At 35.7% G+C, this 20,219-nt stretch overlaps 2 protein-coding genes across 3 annotated transcripts; both read right to left on the reverse strand.

Annotated features, from left to right (window-relative positions):
- Positions 1-3,635: 3,635 nt before the first annotated feature.
- On the reverse strand, positions 3,636-4,573 carry LOC148180678 (kinase D-interacting substrate of 220 kDa-like). Of its 2 annotated transcripts, XM_088046292.1 has the most exons (3): positions 4,319-4,573; positions 4,034-4,264; positions 3,875-3,985 (listed from the first exon to the last, which is right to left on the reverse strand). In XM_088046292.1, the coding sequence occupies exons 2-3, from the start codon at positions 4,194-4,196 to the stop codon at positions 3,963-3,965; spliced, it is 186 nt and encodes a 61-aa protein (XP_087902418.1). In that variant the 5' UTR covers positions 4,197-4,264; positions 4,319-4,573; the 3' UTR covers positions 3,875-3,962. The 2 variants fall into 2 exon arrangements, with proteins under 2 accessions (XP_087902413.1, XP_087902418.1); XM_088046287.1 differs by lacking the exon at positions 4,319-4,573 and having other exon boundaries at positions 3,636-3,985; positions 4,034-4,140.
- A 4,555-nt stretch (positions 4,574-9,128) lies between these two features.
- Positions 9,129-16,310, reverse strand: LOC148180679 (uncharacterized). Its single transcript, XM_088045898.1, has 4 exons — positions 16,056-16,310; positions 15,802-16,001; positions 15,367-15,722; positions 9,129-9,218 (listed from the first exon to the last, which is right to left on the reverse strand). Exons 2-3 carry the CDS (start codon positions 15,931-15,933, stop codon positions 15,423-15,425), a joined length of 432 nt encoding a protein of 143 aa, XP_087902024.1. The 5' UTR covers positions 15,934-16,001; positions 16,056-16,310; the 3' UTR covers positions 9,129-9,218; positions 15,367-15,422.
- Positions 16,311-20,219: the final 3,909 nt, after the last annotated feature.

Genomic DNA, 20,219 nt, shown 5'->3' on the forward strand with positions numbered 1-20,219 from the left:
CCGAAAAAAACGATGGCGCAAACCGCATCTCAATTTCTCTAATAGTTTCCGAGATATTTAACTTTGAAAATTGGGAAAAATGAGAAAAAATGAAAATCAACTATCCGAAACTTTGATCGGCCATAACTCAGTTATTTGTTGTCGGATCTGAATTTAAATCCCAGATTTGGAATCTGCGTAAAATTCTGCGTTCACTGATGTATAATAACTCGAGTTTACTCTAAAAAATAAGCGAGATATCGATATGAGAAGTTTGGCCATAGTTTTAGTCATGAATTTTTGCGAAAATTTGCAAATTTCGACTTTTGGAAAATCTAAAAACGATTTCTTATTTAAAAAATCGCGAGAAAAACGATGCCGCAAACCGCATTCCAATATCGGAAATAGTTTTCGAGATATCGAGCATGAATTGTTTGGAACCTTCAAAAATTTGGCCATCTGGCGACAACCCAAAAATTCAAACGGCCATAACTCAGTTATTTGTTGTCGGATCTGAATTTAAATTCCAGATTTGGATTCAGCGTGAGATTCTGCGTAAAATGAGTCAAAATTTATTGAGTTTACCTACGAAATAAAGAAAGCATTGACCAAAAACTGTTTGGAAGTGGTCATTTTGGGGTGATTTTCAATCAATGTTTTCAAAATGAAAATGACGTTTAATAGCATTGAATTATATATCAGTCGAAAGAGGAGCTCAAAATCTATCTACTGGCCCAATTTGAGATCGATCAAACAAACGGTTTAGGAGTTATGCCCAAAAATAAAAAAATTGAAAAATTTTCATCGTTTGAGTCGCAATTTTTTTTCGCGAAAAATCGACTATCGAATTTTCGACTTTTAAGCACTTTTTCTGACATAAAATGAGCCGAAAAAAACGATGGCGCAAACCGCATCTCAATATCTCTAATAGTTTCCGAGATATTTAACTTTGAAAATTGGGAAAAATGAGAAAAAATGAAAATCAACTATCCGAAACTTTGATCGGCCATAACTCAGTTATTTGTTGTCGGATCTGAATTTAAATTCCAGATTTGGATTCAGCGTGAGATTCTGCGTAAAATGAGTCAAAATTTATTGAGTTTACCTAAGAAATAAAGAAAGCATTAACCAAAAACTGTTTGGAAGTGGTCATTTTGGGGTGATTTTCAATCAATGTTTTCAAAATGAAAATGACGTTTAATAGCATTGAATTATATATCAGTCGAAAGAGGAGCTCAAAATCTATCTACTGGCCCAATTTGAGATCGATCAAACAAACGGTTTAGGAGTTATGCCCAAAAATAAAAAAAAATAAAAATTTTCATCGTTTGAGTCGCAATTTTTTTTCGCGAAAAATCGACTATCGAATTTTGGGCTTTTAAGCACTTTTTCTAACGTAAAATGAGCCGAGAAAAACGATGGCGCAAACCGCATCTCAATATCTCTAATAGTTTCCGAGATATTTAACTTTGAAAATTGGGAAAAATGAGAAAAAATGAAAATCAACTATCCGAAACTTTGATCGGCCATAACTCAGTTATTTGTTGTCGGATCTGAATTTAAATCCCAGATTTGGAATCTGCGTAAAATTCTGCGTTCACTGATGTATAATAACTCGAGTTTACTCTAAAAAATAAGCGAAATATCGATATGAGAAGTTTGGCCATAGTTTTAGTCATGAATTTTTGCGAAAATTTGCAAATTTCGACTTTTGGACAATCTAAAAACGATTTCTTATGTAAAAAATCGCGAGAAAAACGATGCCGCAAACCGCATTCCAATATCTGAAATAGTTTTCGAGATATCGAGCATGAATTGTTTGGAACCTTCAAAAATTTGGCCATCTGGCGACAACCCAAAAATTCAAACGGCCATAACTCAGTTATTTGTTGTCGGATCTGAATTTAAATTCCAGATTTGGATTCAGCGTGAGATTCTGCGTAAAATGAGTCAAAATTTATTGAGTTTACCTACGAAATAAAGAAAGCATTGACCAAAAACTGTTTGGAAGTGGTCATTTTGGGGTGATTTTCAATCACTATTTTTAATGTAAAAACGACGTTTAATACCTTTGTATTATATATCATTCGAAAGAGGAGCTCGAAATCTATCTACTGGCTCAATTTGAGATCGATCAAACAAACGGTTTAGGAGTTATGGCCAAAAATAAAAAAAAATAAAAATTTTCATCGTTTGAGTCGCAATTTTTTTTCGCGAAAAATCGACCATCGAATTTTGGGCTTTTAAGCACTTTTTCTAACGTAAAATGAGCCGAGAAAAACGATGGCGCAAACCGGAACTCAATATCTCTAATAGTTTCCGAGATATTTAACTTTGAAAATTGGGAAAAATGAGAAAAAATGAAAATCAACTATCCGAAACTTTGATCGGCCATAACTCCGTTATTTGTTGTCGGATCTGAATTTAAATCCCAGATTTGGAATCTGCGTAAAATTCTGCGTTCACTGATGTATAATAACTCGAGTTTACTCTAAAAAATAAGCGAGATATCGATATGAGAAGTTTGGCCATAGTTTTAGTCATGAATTTTTGCGAAAATTTGCAAATTTCGACTTTTGGAAAATCTAAAAACGATTTCTTATGTAAAAAATCGCGAGAAAAACGATGCCGCAAACCGCATTCCAATATCTGAAATAGTTTTCGAGATATCGAGCATGAATTGTTTGGAACCTTCAAAAATTTGGCCATCTGGCGACAACCCAAAAATTCAAACGGCCATAACTCAGTTATTTGTTGTCGGATCTGAATTTAAATTCCAGATTTGGATTCAGCGTGAGATTCTGCGTAAAATGAGTCAAAATTTATTGAGTTTACCTAAGAAATAAAGAAAGCATTGACCAAAAACTGTTTGGAAGTGGTCATTTTGGGGTGATTTTCAATCAATGTTTTCAAAATGAAAATGACGTTTAATAGCATTGAATTATATATCAGTCGAAAGAGGAGCTCAAAATCTATCCACTGGCCCAATTTGAGATCGATCAAACAAACGGTTTACGAGTTATGGTCAAAAATAAAAAAATTGAAAAATTTTCATCGTTTGAGTCGCAATTTTTTTTCGCGAAAAATCGACTATCGAATTTTGGGCTTTTAAGCACTTTTTCTAACGTAAAATGAGCCGAGAAAAACGATGGCGCAAACCGCATCTCAATATCTCTAATAGTTTCCGAGATATTTAACTTTGAAAATTGGGAAAAATGAGAAAAAATGAAAATCAACTATCCGAAACTTTGATCGGCCATAACTCAGTTATTTGTTGTCGGATCTGAATTTAAATCCCAGATTTGGAATCTGCGTAAAATTCTGCGTTCACTGATGTATAATAACTCGAGTTTACTCTAAAAAATAAGCGAGATATCGATATGAGAAGTTTGGCCATAGTTTTAGTCATGAATTTTTGCGAAAATTTGCAAATTTCGACTTTTGGAAAATCTAAAAACGATTTCTTATGTAAAAAATCGCGAGAAAAACGATGCCGCAAACCGCATTCCAAAATTACGAATTTTACTGCACGTGACCATCAAATGCACTCGTCTAAAGTTGGTAGCAGCCCCTAGGGATGTTTATTGGTAACAGTTAACGTCTAGCGCAGGTTTGCCAAAAACCATAAATGGAGAGAAAAGAAAACAAACCTTCCATCCTTCCTCAAACAAGCAGCGATGCATCCAGAATTCCAGATCTCGCGTTTTCAAAAAACCAATAAAAATTCTCTATAAACTTCCATTCCTTGATGTTTCTTTGACTTCACAAAATAGCTCACAAGACACCAGATGACCTTCAGAGCCTTTGTAGTATTTTCTATCTTGACAACTGCATCTCGATGATACTTTGTTTCCGTTGGTTGAGTTCCTTTGAGCCTTCTCTGGAGAAACACTCGTTTTTTGCTCGTAGACTCATCAGGTTTGAAAACGTTGCAAACTTCGTGCTCCCGCAATGAAATCAGCAACACTCTGAACATTTCCCAGTCACTGAACGACATCTTCAACCACTGGAAAAAGAACATTTGACTTTGACTTAAAACATGTTTAAATTTAACCTTTTTCATCCACATTGCAGTAAAGCAGCACCTTTTTCATGATGTTATGCTCCTTGATCAATTCACTGTTCTCTGGGAGCACTGAATGGGTGGTTTCTTCAATTCTGTGCAATAACTTGCAGAGTCCTTTAGCGTTGAGCGACGACAACCGCCTTTTCGACATCTTAGGCTATGGGTATCATCCATCGATTCAGTCTCTTTAATAATAAACTCTGGTAATGAAGTTGGAACCTGGAAATACCACAAAACATTTCAAGGCTAGAATTCAAACAGTTTTCAGCTTACCTGCGTTTAAAAATTTCAATAAAGACCCATCAATTTGTTGCAAATCAACTCCAACTCTAAATAGCTTCAAATGAACTTCTTAACTTGTGTAATTTCTTTGCTACCATGCCCAGAAGAACGAGAAAGTAAACAGTAAAGAATTCTGGTAGTCTCTTGTGCAAGCAGGATCGTTGTTAATCATTTGTTGTACTCTGAAAATAAGTTTAGTAAATCATGAACATAACCTCAATGTGTGCTGTCAAAATATTCAAGTTAAGACATACGTTAAGATAGAGACACAATACCATTTTTAAATAATTAATAGATTCGTAACCAAGTCGTGAATGTTAAATCAGACTTCAGATTCTTACTCCTGAGGACAAAATTAATAAAAAGAGTATTTTCTTGCTTTAATTTTCATCGAAAAACTGCAAACCAAATAAAAGTTTGAAAAATTAATAAAACATTAACGGAGCGTCGGATCGAAAAATCTTTGACGGATTCTTGTTCGTGAGGTCCAAATTGATGGAAAAAGTCGGTTTCAAGGAGATTTTATTTTTTGCCGAAATCGCCAAAAATCCATGATGTTTAGTCTTTGAACTTTTTTTGGCGAAAAACGCGAAAGTTCGCAGATCGGCACGAAACTTTGCACATGGCATAATTTGACATTTCCACATCCATTTTTGGTCTCCGTTCCTCGCTATCTGTAAGATTTTTTGAGAAAATGCAAATTAAAAATTTCAAAATTCAATTTCCCGCGTCAAGCAATCTGTCAACGAAGCATAGAAGCTAGGACATGCGTCAACAGATCTGTCCATAAATAATATTAAATAAAATATTAACAAAGTCGTAAATCTTAAATCAAAGTTTAGATTCGTTTTTCTGAGATTAAAACTAACAAGTTAAGTAGTTTATTGTATTTATTTACACCGAAAAATGAATGCATAATGTGTGTATAATTGGTTGCCTACCCACATTGCAAATTTTAATTTTAAGTAAACTTATAATTACGTTTTGAATCCGACTTTAGAGTACAGAATCTTGTTCCTGAAGTCTAAATTAATAAAAAAAAATGTTTTAAGAAGGTTTCGATTAAATTTCAAATATCAGTCGCGAAGAAACCTGTTTAGTTTTCAACCAATCACACACAGCCCAAATAAGAACCGGCAAATTTAAAGAAATTTATTAATAACACAAACATTAACATGAATAAATTAATGAGTACAAAGTTTCTACTTAAAAACTACAACAGGACTTAGAAAGACGTTGAAAACCGCCTCGACTACACTCCTTACATTAAATCTCGCTTCTTTCGGTCTTTTGACCGTCGTTAAATTGTTGTTACTACAAGCGAGACAGCCGATTTCGTCTAACCCGACTTGTACCTTGAACCCCCTACCTCGTTGTTGAAAAGTGTCCCCCCTTAAAATCCCCGCTTGCACTTTCGTGGTGATTTCGAACGTGTACAAGTTGTACCTCTTGTCGATTTGATCGCGCTGTAAAACGAGCTGCACTCTTCGCGGACTGCTTGCGTGATCGAAGATGGTGCGAAAACTGTTCGAAACCGAGCGGATTTTAATATCGTTTTTCAGTTTTCTGGGTTGATTTCAGGAGGATTAGAACCGAGAAGACGACTTGGATGAAAGCCGTGAATTTCTTGTACCGTGTTTGGGCGGTGAGGACCACGAAGAGGCAGAGAGACTGAAGATGAGGCCGGTGAAAACGAAGAAGGGCTAAGCTTCCGCGGAGTCAACGTCACGTGCATCGGAAGTCGTGGAACTCTCGCTTCACCTGCAACATTTGGAACGTGACAACTTGTCACTAGCATCAGCACCACCAGCAGCTGCGTTTCTGACTTCGCCAAAAAGAAAAAGAACGTAAATTCGCAGGCTAGGAACCATACCAACTTCAAGTACAAGATCTTAAGGGCTAGATGTGGGTGGAGAATCGACCTCTGGACGGACCAAAGGGATGTGATCCAAAGCCTTCAGATCAGGATGGGATTAACAATGGGTAAATGTCCGTGGGAATAATCCACCGTGGCCGATGGGTAAAATGATGTATAATAACGCAAGTTTACACCAAAAAACAAGCGAGATATCGATATGAGAAGTTTGGCATTGTTTTTTTAATCATGAATTTTCGCGAAAATTTGTTTCATAAAAATATTATAATCTTCTATAACTAGACATTTAACAATCGTAGATAATATATATTAAAGAGCCACTTTGGGGTGATAAAAAATGACATAATAATTAAGTAGAAGCGAAAATTGCAAACGATTTGAGCACTTGTTTAGAAATGATAAGACAACAACGCTCGAATTCTGTTTTCGTGTTTGACGATCATCGCCTTCAACTTTCTTATTTCGTCGGCGAATTCTGGCAACGTTTTCTCCTAAATCAACAAAATTAGTTTAAGAAAAACCACAAACCTAAACTTGTGTTTGGTTTTGAGTCTTCCCCGATTTCGAAGAGCTTCGACACAGAAATGATCGCTTTCGATTCCATCCTTGAGCGAAATCAACAGACTCTTCAGTCGACAGCGCGCGCGCGCGCCGCACTGTCACCCAAAGTATCTGGATAGTCCGGTCAGTCCGGAGTTGTTTAGCCTATAAAACCTCGAGATATCGCATCCTCTCTTCGGCATCATTCCTATGCCTGAGTTGAGTGTTGATGTAATATCACGCCTTCCACCATCTTCCTTCCTGCAAGAAGTGTAAAAAAGTTTCATCAAGAACATGTTTGTTTATCTCACCTGAAAAACTCTTCTTACTCTGTGCAGTCAATTGCTGTTTCTTCACGGCAAAGCTTTTAATTGCGCCTGCTTCTTGACCAACAGGAAAGACAACAAAGTTGTGTTAAGCTGCAACTAAGAGATTAAGGTGAGACCATGAATGGAGAGAAAAGAAAACAAACAAACCTTCCATCCTTCCTGAACAAACAGATCTCGCGTTTTCAAGAAACCAATAAATGATGTTTCCTTGACTTCACAAAATAGCTCACAAGACACCAGATGACCTTCAGAGCCTTTGTAGTACATATTTTCTTTCTTGACAACTGCATCTCGATGATGCTCTGTTTCCGTTGGTTGAGTTCCTTTGGCTCTTCTCTAGAGGAGAATACTCGTTTTCTGCTCGTAGACTCAACATTGCAAACTTCGTGCTCCCGCAATGCAATAAGGCAACACTTGAAACATCTCCCAGTCACTGAACGACATCTTCAACCACTGGAAAAAGAACATTTGACTTTGAATTTAACCTTTTTCATCCATATTGCAGTAAAGCAGCACCTTTTTCGTGATGGATCAATTCACTGTACTCTGGGAGCACTGAATGGGTGGTTTCTTCAATTCTGTGCAATAACTTGCAGAGTCCTTCAGCGTTGAGCGACGACAACCGCCTTTTCGACATCTTAGGCTATGGGTATCATCCATCGATTCAGTCTCTTTAATAATAAACTCTGGTAATGAAGTTGGAACCTGGAAATACCACGAAACATTTCAAGGCTGGAATTCAAACAGTTTTCAGCTTACCTGCGTTTAAAAATTTCAATAAAGACCCATCAATTTGTTGCAAATCAACTCCAACTCTAAATAGCTTCAAATGAACTTCTTAACTTGTGTAATTTCTTTGCTACCATGCCCAGAAGAACGAGAAAGTAAACAGTAAAGAATTCTGGTAGTTTCTTGTTAAATCATGAACATAACCTCAATGTGTGCTGTCAAAATAGTCAAGTTAAGACATACGTTAAGATAGAGACACAATAATTTTTAATAATTAATAGAATCGTAACCAAGTCGTGAATGTTAAATCAGACTTTAGATTCTTACTCCTGAGGACAAAATTAATAAAAAGAGTATTTTCTTGCTTTAATTTTCATCGAAAAACTGCAAACCAAATAAAAGTTTGAAAAATTAATAAAACATTAACGGAGCGTCTGATCGAAAAATCTTTGACGGATTCTTGTTCCTGAGGTCCAAATTGATGGAAAAAGTCGGTTTCAAAGAGATTTTATTTTTTGTCGAAATCGCCAAAAATCCATGATGTTTAGTCTTTGAACTTTTTTTGGCGAAAAACGCGAAAGTTCGCAGATCGACACGAAACTATGCACATGGCATAATTTGACATTTCCACATCCATTTTTGGTCTCCGTTCCTCGCTATCTGCAAGATTTTTTGAGAAAATGCAAATTAAAAATTTTAAAATTCAATTTCCCGCGTCAAGCAATCTGTCAACGAAGCATAGAAGCTAGGACATGCGTCAACAGTCTTTAGTCCATAAATAATATTAAATAAAATATTAACAAAGTCGTAAATCTTAAATCAAAGTTCAGATTCGTTTTTCTGAGGTTAAAATTAACAAGTTAAGTAGTTTATTGTATTTATTTACACCGAAAAGTGAGAGAAGTTTTTCCATAAAAGCCACCTAGCGGAATAACGCCGAAGTTGATAGTTCACGCCTCCTCTCACCAGAGGGCTAAACTTTTGTTTTTAAAACTTACAATTTTTGAATCAAAACCATTTGCAGGAATAAGGAAGAATGATAAAAAACAATACCCTCAAATTAAACTAAAGGAGTATTAATAAAATAAAAAAACACAAACTCGACACTCTCCCTCCTTCTTGCAAAAAGTGTGAAAAAGTTTCATTAGGAACATGTTTGTTGGCTTACCTAAAAAAGACGAGGGAAACAATCTGAAATGGACGAAACTATCCATTCTTAATTAATGGTAATTGATTATTGCTCTAATTCCAACTGATCCAAGAGCCAAGAGCCAAGGTTAGTCCTTCGCAAGTGGCGCTTCCTCAAAAATATCTCATTTAACGACTTCTTCAATTCTTGTAGATCATTGTTGTTTTTATATGCTGATGTAACCGCAGCCAGCTTGTCGGACATTTCAGTGCTCATTTCTTTTTCCGACTAAAACAAACCAAATAGTTTTAGGTGTTAATCTTCCTCTGATACTACAAAAGCCATGACATCATAAAGACACTAAATTTAAATCCCAAATTTGCAATCTGCGTAAAATTCTGCGTTCACTGATGTATAATAACTCAAGTTTACTCTAAAAAATAAGCGAGATATCGATATGAGAAGTTTGGCCATAGTTTTAGTCATGAATTTTTGCGAAAATTTGCAAATTTCGACTTTTGGAAAATCTAAAAACGATTTCTTATGTAAAAAATCGCGAGAAAAACGATGCCGCAAACCGCATTCCAATATCTGAAATAGTTTTCGAGATATCGAGCATAAATTGTTTGGAACCTTCAAAAATTTGGCCATCTGGCGACAACCCAAAAATTCAAACGGCCATAACTCAGTTATTTGTTGTCGGATCTGAATTTAAATTCCAGATTTGGATTCAGCGTGAGATTCTGCGTAAAATGAGTCAAAATTTATTGAGTTTACCTAAGAAATAAAGAAAGCATTGACCAAAAACTGTTTGGAAGTGGTCATTTTGGGGTGATTTTCAATCAATGTTTTCAAAATGAAAATGACGTTTAATAGCATTGAATTATATATCAGTCGAAAGAGGAGCTCAAAATCTATCTACTGGCCCAATTTGAGATCGATCAAACAAACGGTTTAGGAGTTATGCCCAAAAATAAAAAAAAATAAAAATTTTCATCGTTTGAGTCGCAATTTTTTTTCGCGAAAAATCGACTATCGAATTTTCGACTTTTAAGCACTTTTTCTGACGTAAAATGAGCCGAAAAAAACGATGGCGCAAACCGCATCTCAATATCTCTAATAGTTTCCGAGATATTTAACTTTGAAAATTGGGAAAAATGAGAAAAAATGAAAATCAACTATCCGAAACTTTGATCGGCCATAACTCAGTTATTTGTTGTCGGATCTGAATTTAAATCCCAGATTTGGAATCTGCGTAAAATTCTGCGTTCACTGATGTATAATAACTCGAGTTTACTCTAAAAAATAAGCGAGATATCGATATGAGAAGTTTGGCCATAGTTTTAGTCATGAATTTTTGCGAAAATTTGCAAATTTCGACTTTTGGAAAATCTAAAAACGATTTCTTATGTAAAAAATCGCGAGAAAAACGATGCCGCAAACCGCATTCCAATATCTGAAATAGTTTTCGAGATATCGAGCATGAATTGTTTGGAACCTTCAAAAATTTGGCCATCTGGCGACAACCCAAAAATTCAAACGGCCATAACTCAGTTATTTGTTGTCGGATCTGAATTTAAATTCCAGATTTGGATTCAGCGTGAGATTCTGCGTAAAATGAGTCAAAATTTATTGAGTTTACCTAAGAAATAAAGAAAGCATTGACCAAAAACTGTTTGGAAGTGGTCATTTTGGGGTGATTTTCAATCAATGTTTTCAAAATGAAAATGACGTTTAATAGCATTGAATTATATATCAGTCGAAAGAGGAGCTCAAAATCTATCCACTGGCCCAATTTGAGATCGATCAAACAAACGGTTTACGAGTTATGGTCAAAAATAAAAAAAATGAAAAATTTTCATCGTTTGAGTCGCAATTTTTTTTCGCGAAAAATCGACTATCGAATTTTCGACTTTTAAGCACTTTTTCTGACGTAAAATGAGCCGAAAAAAACGATGGCGCAAACCGCATCTCAATATCTCTAATAGTTTCCGAGATATTTAACTTTGAAAATTGGGAAAATTGAGAAAAAATGAAAATCAACTATCCGAAACTTTGATCGGCCATAACTCAGTTATTTGTTGTCGGATCTGAATTTAAATCCCAGATTTGGAATCTGCGTAAAATTCTGCGTTCACTGATGTATAATAACTCGAGTTTACTCTAAAAAATAAGCGAGATATCGATATGAGAAGTTTGGCCATAGTTTTAGTCATGAATTTTTGCGAAAATTTGCAAATTTCGACTATTGGAAAATCTAAAAACGATTTCTTATGTAAAAAATCGCGAGAAAAACGATGCCGCAAACCGCATTCCAATATCTGAAATAGTTTTCGAGATATCGAGCATGAATTGTTTGGAACCTTCAAAAATTTGGCCATCTGGCGACAACCCAAAAATTCAAACGGCCATAACTCAGTTATTTGTTGTCGGATCTGAATTTAAATTCCAGATTTGGATTCAGCGTGAGATTCTGCGTAAAATGAGTCAAAATTTATTGAGTTTACCTAAGAAATAAAGAAAGCATTGACCAAAAACTGTTTGGAAGTGGTCATTTTGGGGTGATTTTCAATCAATGTTTTCAAAATGAAAATGACGTTTAACAGCATTGAATTATATATCAGTCGAAAGAGGAGCTCAAAATCTATCTACTGGCCCAATTTGAGATCGATCAAACAAACGGTTTAGGAGTTATGCCCAAAAATAAAAAAAAATAAAAATTTTCATCGTTTGAGTCGCAATTTTTTTCGCGAAAAATCGACTATCGAATTTTGGGCTTTTAAGCACTTTTTCTGACGTAAAATGAGCCGAAAAAAACGATGGCGCAAACCGCATCTCAATTTCTCTAATAGTTTCCGAGATATTTAACTTTGAAAATTGGGAAAAATGAGAAAAAATGAAAATCAACTATCCGAAACTTTGATCGGCCATAACTCAGTTATTTGTTGTCGGATCTGAATTTAAATCCCAGATTTGGAATCTGCGTAAAATTCTGCGTTCACTGATGTATAATAACTCGAGTTTACTCTAAAAAATAAGCGAGATATCGATATGAGAAGTTTGGCCATAGTTTTAGTCATGAATTTTTGCGAAAATTTGCAAATTTCGACTTTTGGAAAATCTAAAAACGATTTCTTATTTAAAAAATCGCGAGAAAAACGATGCCGCAAACCGCATTCCAATATCGGAAATAGTTTTCGAGATATCGAGCATGAATTGTTTGGAACCTTCAAAAATTTGGCCATCTGGCGACAACCCAAAAATTCAAACGGCCATAACTCAGTTATTTGTTGTCGGATCTGAATTTAAATTCCAGATTTGGATTCAGCGTGAGATTCTGCGTAAAATGAGTCAAAATTTATTGAGTTTACCTACGAAATAAAGAAAGCATTGACCAAAAACTGTTTGGAAGTGGTCATTTTGGGGTGATTTTCAATCAATGTTTTCAAAATGAAAATGACGTTTAATAGCATTGAATTATATATCAGTCGAAAGAGGAGCTCAAAATCTATCTACTGGCCCAATTTGAGATCGATCAAACAAACGGTTTAGGAGTTATGCCCAAAAATAAAAAAATTGAAAAATTTTCATCGTTTGAGTCGCAATTTTTTTTCGCGAAAAATCGACTATCGAATTTTCGACTTTTAAGCACTTTTTCTGACATAAAATGAGCCGAAAAAAACGATGGCGCAAACCGCATCTCAATATCTCTAATAGTTTCCGAGATATTTAACTTTGAAAATTGGGAAAAATGAGAAAAAATGAAAATCAACTATCCGAAACTTTGATCGGCCATAACTCAGTTATTTGTTGTCGGATCTGAATTTAAATTCCAGATTTGGATTCAGCGTGAGATTCTGCGTAAAATGAGTCAAAATTTATTGAGTTTACCTAAGAAATAAAGAAAGCATTAACCAAAAACTGTTTGGAAGTGGTCATTTTGGGGTGATTTTCAATCAATGTTTTCAAAATGAAAATGACGTTTAATAGCATTGAATTATATATCAGTCGAAAGAGGAGCTCAAAATCTATCTACTGGCCCAATTTGAGATCGATCAAACAAACGGTTTAGGAGTTATGCCCAAAAATAAAAAAAAATAAAAATTTTCATCGTTTGAGTCGCAATTTTTTTTCGCGAAAAATCGACTATCGAATTTTGGGCTTTTAAGCACTTTTTCTAACGTAAAATGAGCCGGGAAAAACGATGGCGCAAACCGCATCTCAATATCTCTAATAGTTTCCGAGATATTTAACTTTGAAAATTGGGAAAAATGAGAAAAAATGAAAATCAACTATCCGAAACTTTGATCGGCCATAACTCAGTTATTTGTTGTCGGATCTGAATTTAAATCCCAGATTTGGAATCTGCGTAAAATTCTGCGTTCACTGATGTATAATAACTCGAGTTTACTCTAAAAAATAAGCGAAATATCGATATGAGAAGTTTGGCCATAGTTTTAGTCATGAATTTTTGCGAAAATTTGCAAATTTCGACTTTTGGACAATCTAAAAACGATTTCTTATGTAAAAAATCGCGAGAAAAACGATGCCGCAAACCGCATTCCAATATCTGAAATAGTTTTCGAGATATCGAGCATGAATTGTTTGGAACCTTCAAAAATTTGGCCATCTGGCGACAACCCAAAAATTCAAACGGCCATAACTCAGTTATTTGTTGTCGGATCTGAATTTAAATTCCAGATTTGGATTCAGCGTGAGATTCTGCGTAAAATGAGTCAAAATTTATTGAGTTTACCTACGAAATAAAGAAAGCATTGACCAAAAACTGTTTGGAAGTGGTCATTTTGGGGTGATTTTCAATCACTATTTTTAATGTAAAAACGACGTTTAATACCTTTGTATTATATATCATTCGAAAGAGGAGCTCGAAATCTATCTACTGGCTCAATTTGAGATCGATCAAACAAACGGTTTAGGAGTTATGGCCAAAAATAAAAAAAAATAAAAATTTTCATCGTTTGAGTCGCAATTTTTTTTCGCGAAAAATCGACCATCGAATTTTGGGCTTTTAAGCACTTTTTCTAACGTAAAATGAGCCGAGAAAAACGATGGCGCAAACCGGAACTCAATATCTCTAATAGTTTCCGAGATATTTAACTTTGAAAATTGGGAAAAATGAGAAAAAATGAAAATCAACTATCCGAAACTTTGATCGGCCATAACTCCGTTATTTGTTGTCGGATCTGAATTTAAATCCCAGATTTGGAATCTGCGTAAAATTCTGCGTTCACTGATGTATAATAACTCGAGTTTACTCTAAAAAATAAGCGAGATATCGATATGAGAAGTTTGGCCATAGTTTTAGTCATGAATTTTTGCGAAAATTTGCAAATTTCGACTTTTGGAAAATCTAAAAACGATTTCTTATGTAAAAAATCGCGAGAAAAACGATGCCGCAAACCGCATTCCAATATCTGAAATAGTTTTCGAGATATCGAGCATGAATTGTTTGGAACCTTCAAAAATTTGGCCATCTGGCGACAACCCAAAAATTCAAACGGCCATAACTCAGTTATTTGTTGTCGGATCTGAATTTAAATTCCAGATTTGGATTCAGCGTGAGATTCTGCGTAAAATGAGTCAAAATTTATTGAGTTTACCTACGAAATAAAGAAAGCATTGACCAAAAACTGTTTGGAAGTGGTCATTTTGGGGTGATTTTCAATCAATGTTTTCAAAATGAAAATGACGTTTAATAGCATTGAATTATATATCAGTCGAAAGAGGAGCTCAAAATCTATCCACTGGCCCAATTTGAGATCGATCAAACAAACGGTTTACGAGTTATGGTCAAAAATAAAAAAATTGAAAAATTTTCATCGTTTGAGTCGCAATTTTTTTTCGCGAAAAATCGACTATCGAATTTTGGGCTTTTAAGCACTTTTTCTAACGTAAAATGAGCCGAGAAAAACGATGGCGCAAACCGCATCTCAATATCTCTAATAGTTTCCGAGATATTTAACTTTGAAAATTGGGAAAAATGAGAAAAAATGAAAATCAACTATCCGAAACTTTGATCGGCCATAACTCAGTTATTTGTTGTCGGATCTGAATTTAAATCCCAGATTTGGAATCTGCGTAAAATTCTGCGTTCACTGATGTATAATAACTCGAGTTTACTCTAAAAAATAAGCGAGATATCGATATGAGAAGTTTGGCCATAGTTTTAGTCATGAATTTTTGCGAAAATTTGCAAATTTCGACTTTTGGAAAATCTAAAAACGATTTCTTATGTAAAAAATCGCGAGAAAAACGATGCCGCAAACCGCATTCCAAAATTACGAATTTTACTGCACGTGACCATCAAATGCACTCGTCTAAAGTTGGTAGCAGCCCCTAGGGATGTTTATTGGTAACAGTTAACGTCTAGCGCAGGTTTGCCAAAAACCATAAATGGAGAGAAAAGAAAACAAACCTTCCATCCTTCCTCAAACAAGCAGCGATGCATCCAGAATTCCAGATCTCGCGTTTTCAAAAAACCAATAAAAATTCTCTATAAACTTCCATTCCTTGATGTTTCTTTGACTTCACAAAATAGCTCACAAGACACCAGATGACCTTCAGAGCCTTTGTAGTATTTTCTATCTTGACAACTGCATCTCGATGATACTTTGTTTCCGTTGGTTGAGTTCCTTTGAGCCTTCTCTGGAGAAACACTCGTTTTTTGCTCGTAGACTCATCAGGTTTGAAAACGTTGCAAACTTCGTGCTCCCGCAATGAAATCAGCAACACTCTGAACATTTCCCAGTCACTGAACGACATCTTCAACCACTGGAAAAAGAACATTTGACTTTGACTTAAAACATGTTTAAATTTAACCTTTTTCATCCACATTGCAGTAAAGCAGCACCTTTTTCATGATGTTATGCTCCTTGATCAATTCACTGTTCTCTGGGAGCACTGAATGGGTGGTTTCTTCAATTCTGTGCAATAACTTGCAGAGTCCTTTAGCGTTGAGCGACGACAACCGCCTTTTCGACATCTTAGGCTATGGGTATCATCCATCGATTCAGTCTCTTTAATAATAAACTCTGGTAATGAAGTTGGAACCTGGAAATACCACAAAACATTTCAAGGCTAGAATTCAAACAGTTTTCAGCTTACCTGCGTTTAAAAATTTCAATAAAGACCCATCAATTTGTTGCAAATCAACTCCAACTCTAAATAGCTTCAAATGAACTTCTTAACTTGTGTAATTTCTTTGCTACCATGCCCAGAAGAACGAGAAAGTAAACAGTAAAGAATTCTGGTAGTCTCTTGTGCAAGCAGGATCGTTGTTAATCATTTGTTGTACTCTGAAAATAAGTTTAGTAAATCATGAACATAACCTCAATGTGTGCTGTCAAAATATTCAAGTTAAGACATACGTTAAGATAGAGACACAATACCATTTTTAAATAATTAATAGATTCGTAACCAAGTCGTGAATGTTAAATCAGACTTCAGATTCTTACTCCTGAGGACAAAATTAATAAAAAGAGTATTTTCTTGCTTTAATTTTCATCGAAAAACTGCAAACCAAATAAAAGTTTGAAAAATTAATAAAACATTAACGGAGCGTCGGATCGAAAAATCTTTGACGGATTCTTGTTCGTGAGGTCCAAATTGATGGAAAAAGTCGGTTTCAAGGAGATTTTATTTTTTGCCGAAATCGCCAAAAATCCATGATGTTTAGTCTTTGAACTTTTTTTGGCGAAAAACGCGAAAGTTCGCAGATCGGCACGAAACTTTGCACATGGCATAATTTGACATTTCCACATCCATTTTTGGTCTCCGTTCCTCGCTATCTGTAAGATTTTTTGAGAAAATGCAAATTAAAAATTTCAAAATTCAATTTCCCGCGTCAAGCAATCTGTCAACGAAGCATAGAAGCTAGGACATGCGTCAACAGATCTGTCCATAAATAATATTAAATAAAATATTAACAAAGTCGTAAATCTTAAATCAAAGTTTAGATTCGTTTTTCTGAGATTAAAACTAACAAGTTAAGTAGTTTATTGTATTTATTTACACCGAAAAATGAATGCATAATGTGTGTATAATTGGTTGCCTACCCACATTGCAAATTTTAATTTTAAGTAAACTTATAATTACGTTTTGAATCCGACTTTAGAGTACAGAATCTTGTTCCTGAAGTCTAAATTAATAAAAAAAAATGTTTTAAGAAGGTTTCGATTAAATTTCAAATATCAGTCGCGAAGAAACCTGTTTAGTTTTCAACCAATCACACACAGCCCAAATAAGAACCGGCAAATTTAAAGAAATTTATTAATAACACAAACATTAACATGAATAAATTAATGAGTACAAAGTTTCTACTTAAAAACTACAACAGGACTTAGAAAGACGTTGAAAACCGCCTCGACTACACTCCTTACATTAAATCTCGCTTCTTTCGGTCTTTTGACCGTCGTTAAATTGTTGTTACTACAAGCGAGACAGCCGATTTCGTCTAACCCGACTTGTACCTTGAACCCCCTACCTCGTTGTTGAAAAGTGTCCCCCCTTAAAATCCCCGCTTGCACTTTCGTGGTGATTTCGAACGTGTACAAGTTGTACCTCTTGTCGATTTGATCGCGCTGTAAAACGAGCTGCACTCTTCGCGGACTGCTTGCGTGATCGAAGATGGTGCGAAAACTGTTCGAAACCGAGCGGATTTTAATATCGTTTTTCAGTTTTCTGGGTTGATTTCAGGAGGATTAGAACCGAGAAGACGACTTGGATGAAAGCCGTGAATTTCTTGTACCGTGTTTGGGCGGTGAGGACCACGAAGAGGCAGAGAGACTGAAGATGAGGCCGGTGAAAACGAAGAAGGGCTAAGCTTCCGCGGAGTCAACGTCACGTGCATCGGAAGTCGTGGAACTCTCGCTTCACCTGCAACATTTGGAACGTGACAACTTGTCACTAGCATCAGCACCACCAGCAGCTGCGTTTCTGACTTCGCCAAAAAGAAAAAGAACGTAAATTCGCAGGCTAGGAACCATACCAACTTCAAGTACAAGATCTTAAGGGCTAGATGTGGGTGGAGAATCGACCTCTGGACGGACCAAAGGGATGTGATCCAAAGCCTTCAGATCAGGATGGGATTAACAATGGGTAAATGTCCGTGGGAATAATCCACCGTGGCCGATGGGTAAAATGATGTATAATAACGCAAGTTTACACCAAAAAACAAGCGAGATATCGATATGAGAAGTTTGGCATTGTTTTTTTAATCATGAATTTTCGCGAAAATTTGTTTCATAAAAATATTATAATCTTCTATAACTAGACATTTAACAATCGTAGATAATATATATTAAAGAGCCACTTTGGGGTGATAAAAAATGACATAATAATTAAGTAGAAGCGAAAATTGCAAACGATTTGAGCACTTGTTTAGAAATGATAAGACAACAACGCTCGAATTCTGTTTTCGTGTTTGACGATCATCGCCTTCAACTTTCTTATTTCGTCGGCGAATTCTGGCAACGTTTTCTCCTAAATCAACAAAATTAGTTTAAGAAAAACCACAAACCTAAACTTGTGTTTGGTTTTGAGTCTTCCCCGATTTCGAAGAGCTTCGACACAGAAATGATCGCTTTCGATTCCATCCTTGAGCGAAATCAACAGACTCTTCAGTCGACAGCGCGCGCGCGCGCCGCACTGTCACCCAAAGTATCTGGATAGTCCGGTCAGTCCGGAGTTGTTTAGCCTATAAAACCTCGAGATATCGCATCCTCTCTTCGGCATCATTCCTATGCCTGAGTTGAGTGTTGATGTAATATCACGCCTTCCACCATCTTCCTTCCTGCAAGAAGTGTAAAAAAGTTTCATCAAGAACATGTTTGTTTATCTCACCTGAAAAACTCTTCTTACTCTGTGCAGTCAATTGCTGTTTCTTCACGGCAAAGCTTTTAATTGCGCCTGCTTCTTGACCAACAGGAAAGACAACAAAGTTGTGTTAAGCTGCAACTAAGAGATTAAGGTGAGACCATGAATGGAGAGAAAAGAAAACAAACAAACCTTCCATCCTTCCTGAACAAACAGATCTCGCGTTTTCAAGAAACCAATAAATGATGTTTCCTTGACTTCACAAAATAGCTCACAAGACACCAGATGACCTTCAGAGCCTTTGTAGTACATATTTTCTTTCTTGACAACTGCATCTCGATGATGCTCTGTTTCCGTTGGTTGAGTTCCTTTGGCTCTTCTCTAGAGGAGAATACTCGTTTTCTGCTCGTAGACTCAACATTGCAAACTTCGTGCTCCCGCAATGCAATAAGGCAACACTTGAAACATCTCCCAGTCACTGAACGACATCTTCAACCACTGGAAAAAGAACATTTGACTTTGAATTTAACCTTTTTCATCCATATTGCAGTAAAGCAGCACCTTTTTCGTGATGGATCAATTCACTGTACTCTGGGAGCACTGAATGGGTGGTTTCTTCAATTCTGTGCAATAACTTGCAGAGTCCTTCAGCGTTGAGCGACGACAACCGCCTTTTCGACATCTTAGGCTATGGGTATCATCCATCGATTCAGTCTCTTTAATAATAAACTCTGGTAATGAAGTTGGAACCTGGAAATACCACGAAACATTTCAAGGCTGGAATTCAAACAGTTTTCAGCTTACCTGCGTTTAAAAATTTCAATAAAGACCCATCAATTTGTTGCAAATCAACTCCAACTCTAAATAGCTTCAAATGAACTTCTTAACTTGTGTAATTTCTTTGCTACCATGCCCAGAAGAACGAGAAAGTAAACAGTAAAGAATTCTGGTAGTTTCTTGTTAAATCATGAACATAACCTCAATGTGTGCTGTCAAAATAGTCAAGTTAAGACATACGTTAAGATAGAGACACAATAATTTTTAATAATTAATAGAATCGTAACCAAGTCGTGAATGTTAAATCAGACTTTAGATTCTTACTCCTGAGGACAAAATTAATAAAAAGAGTATTTTCTTGCTTTAATTTTCATCGAAAAACTGCAAACCAAATAAAAGTTTGAAAAATTAATAAAACATTAACGGAGCGTCTGATCGAAAAATCTTTGACGGATTCTTGTTCCTGAGGTCCAAATTGATGGAAAAAGTCGGTTTCAAAGAGATTTTATTTTTTGTCGAAATCGCCAAAAATCCATGATGTTTAGTCTTTGAACTTTTTTTGGCGAAAAACGCGAAAGTTCGCAGATCGACACGAAACTATGCACATGGCAAAATTTGACATTTCCACATCCATTTTTGGTCTCCGTTCCTCGCTATCTGCAAGATTTTTTGAGAAAA

This window comes from Gnatocerus cornutus, chromosome 1, assembly GCF_029298725.1.
Source record: "Gnatocerus cornutus isolate USDA-ARS CGAHR chromosome 1, icGnaCorn1.1, whole genome shotgun sequence".
Lineage (NCBI taxonomy): Eukaryota > Metazoa > Arthropoda > Insecta > Coleoptera > Tenebrionidae > Gnatocerus > Gnatocerus cornutus.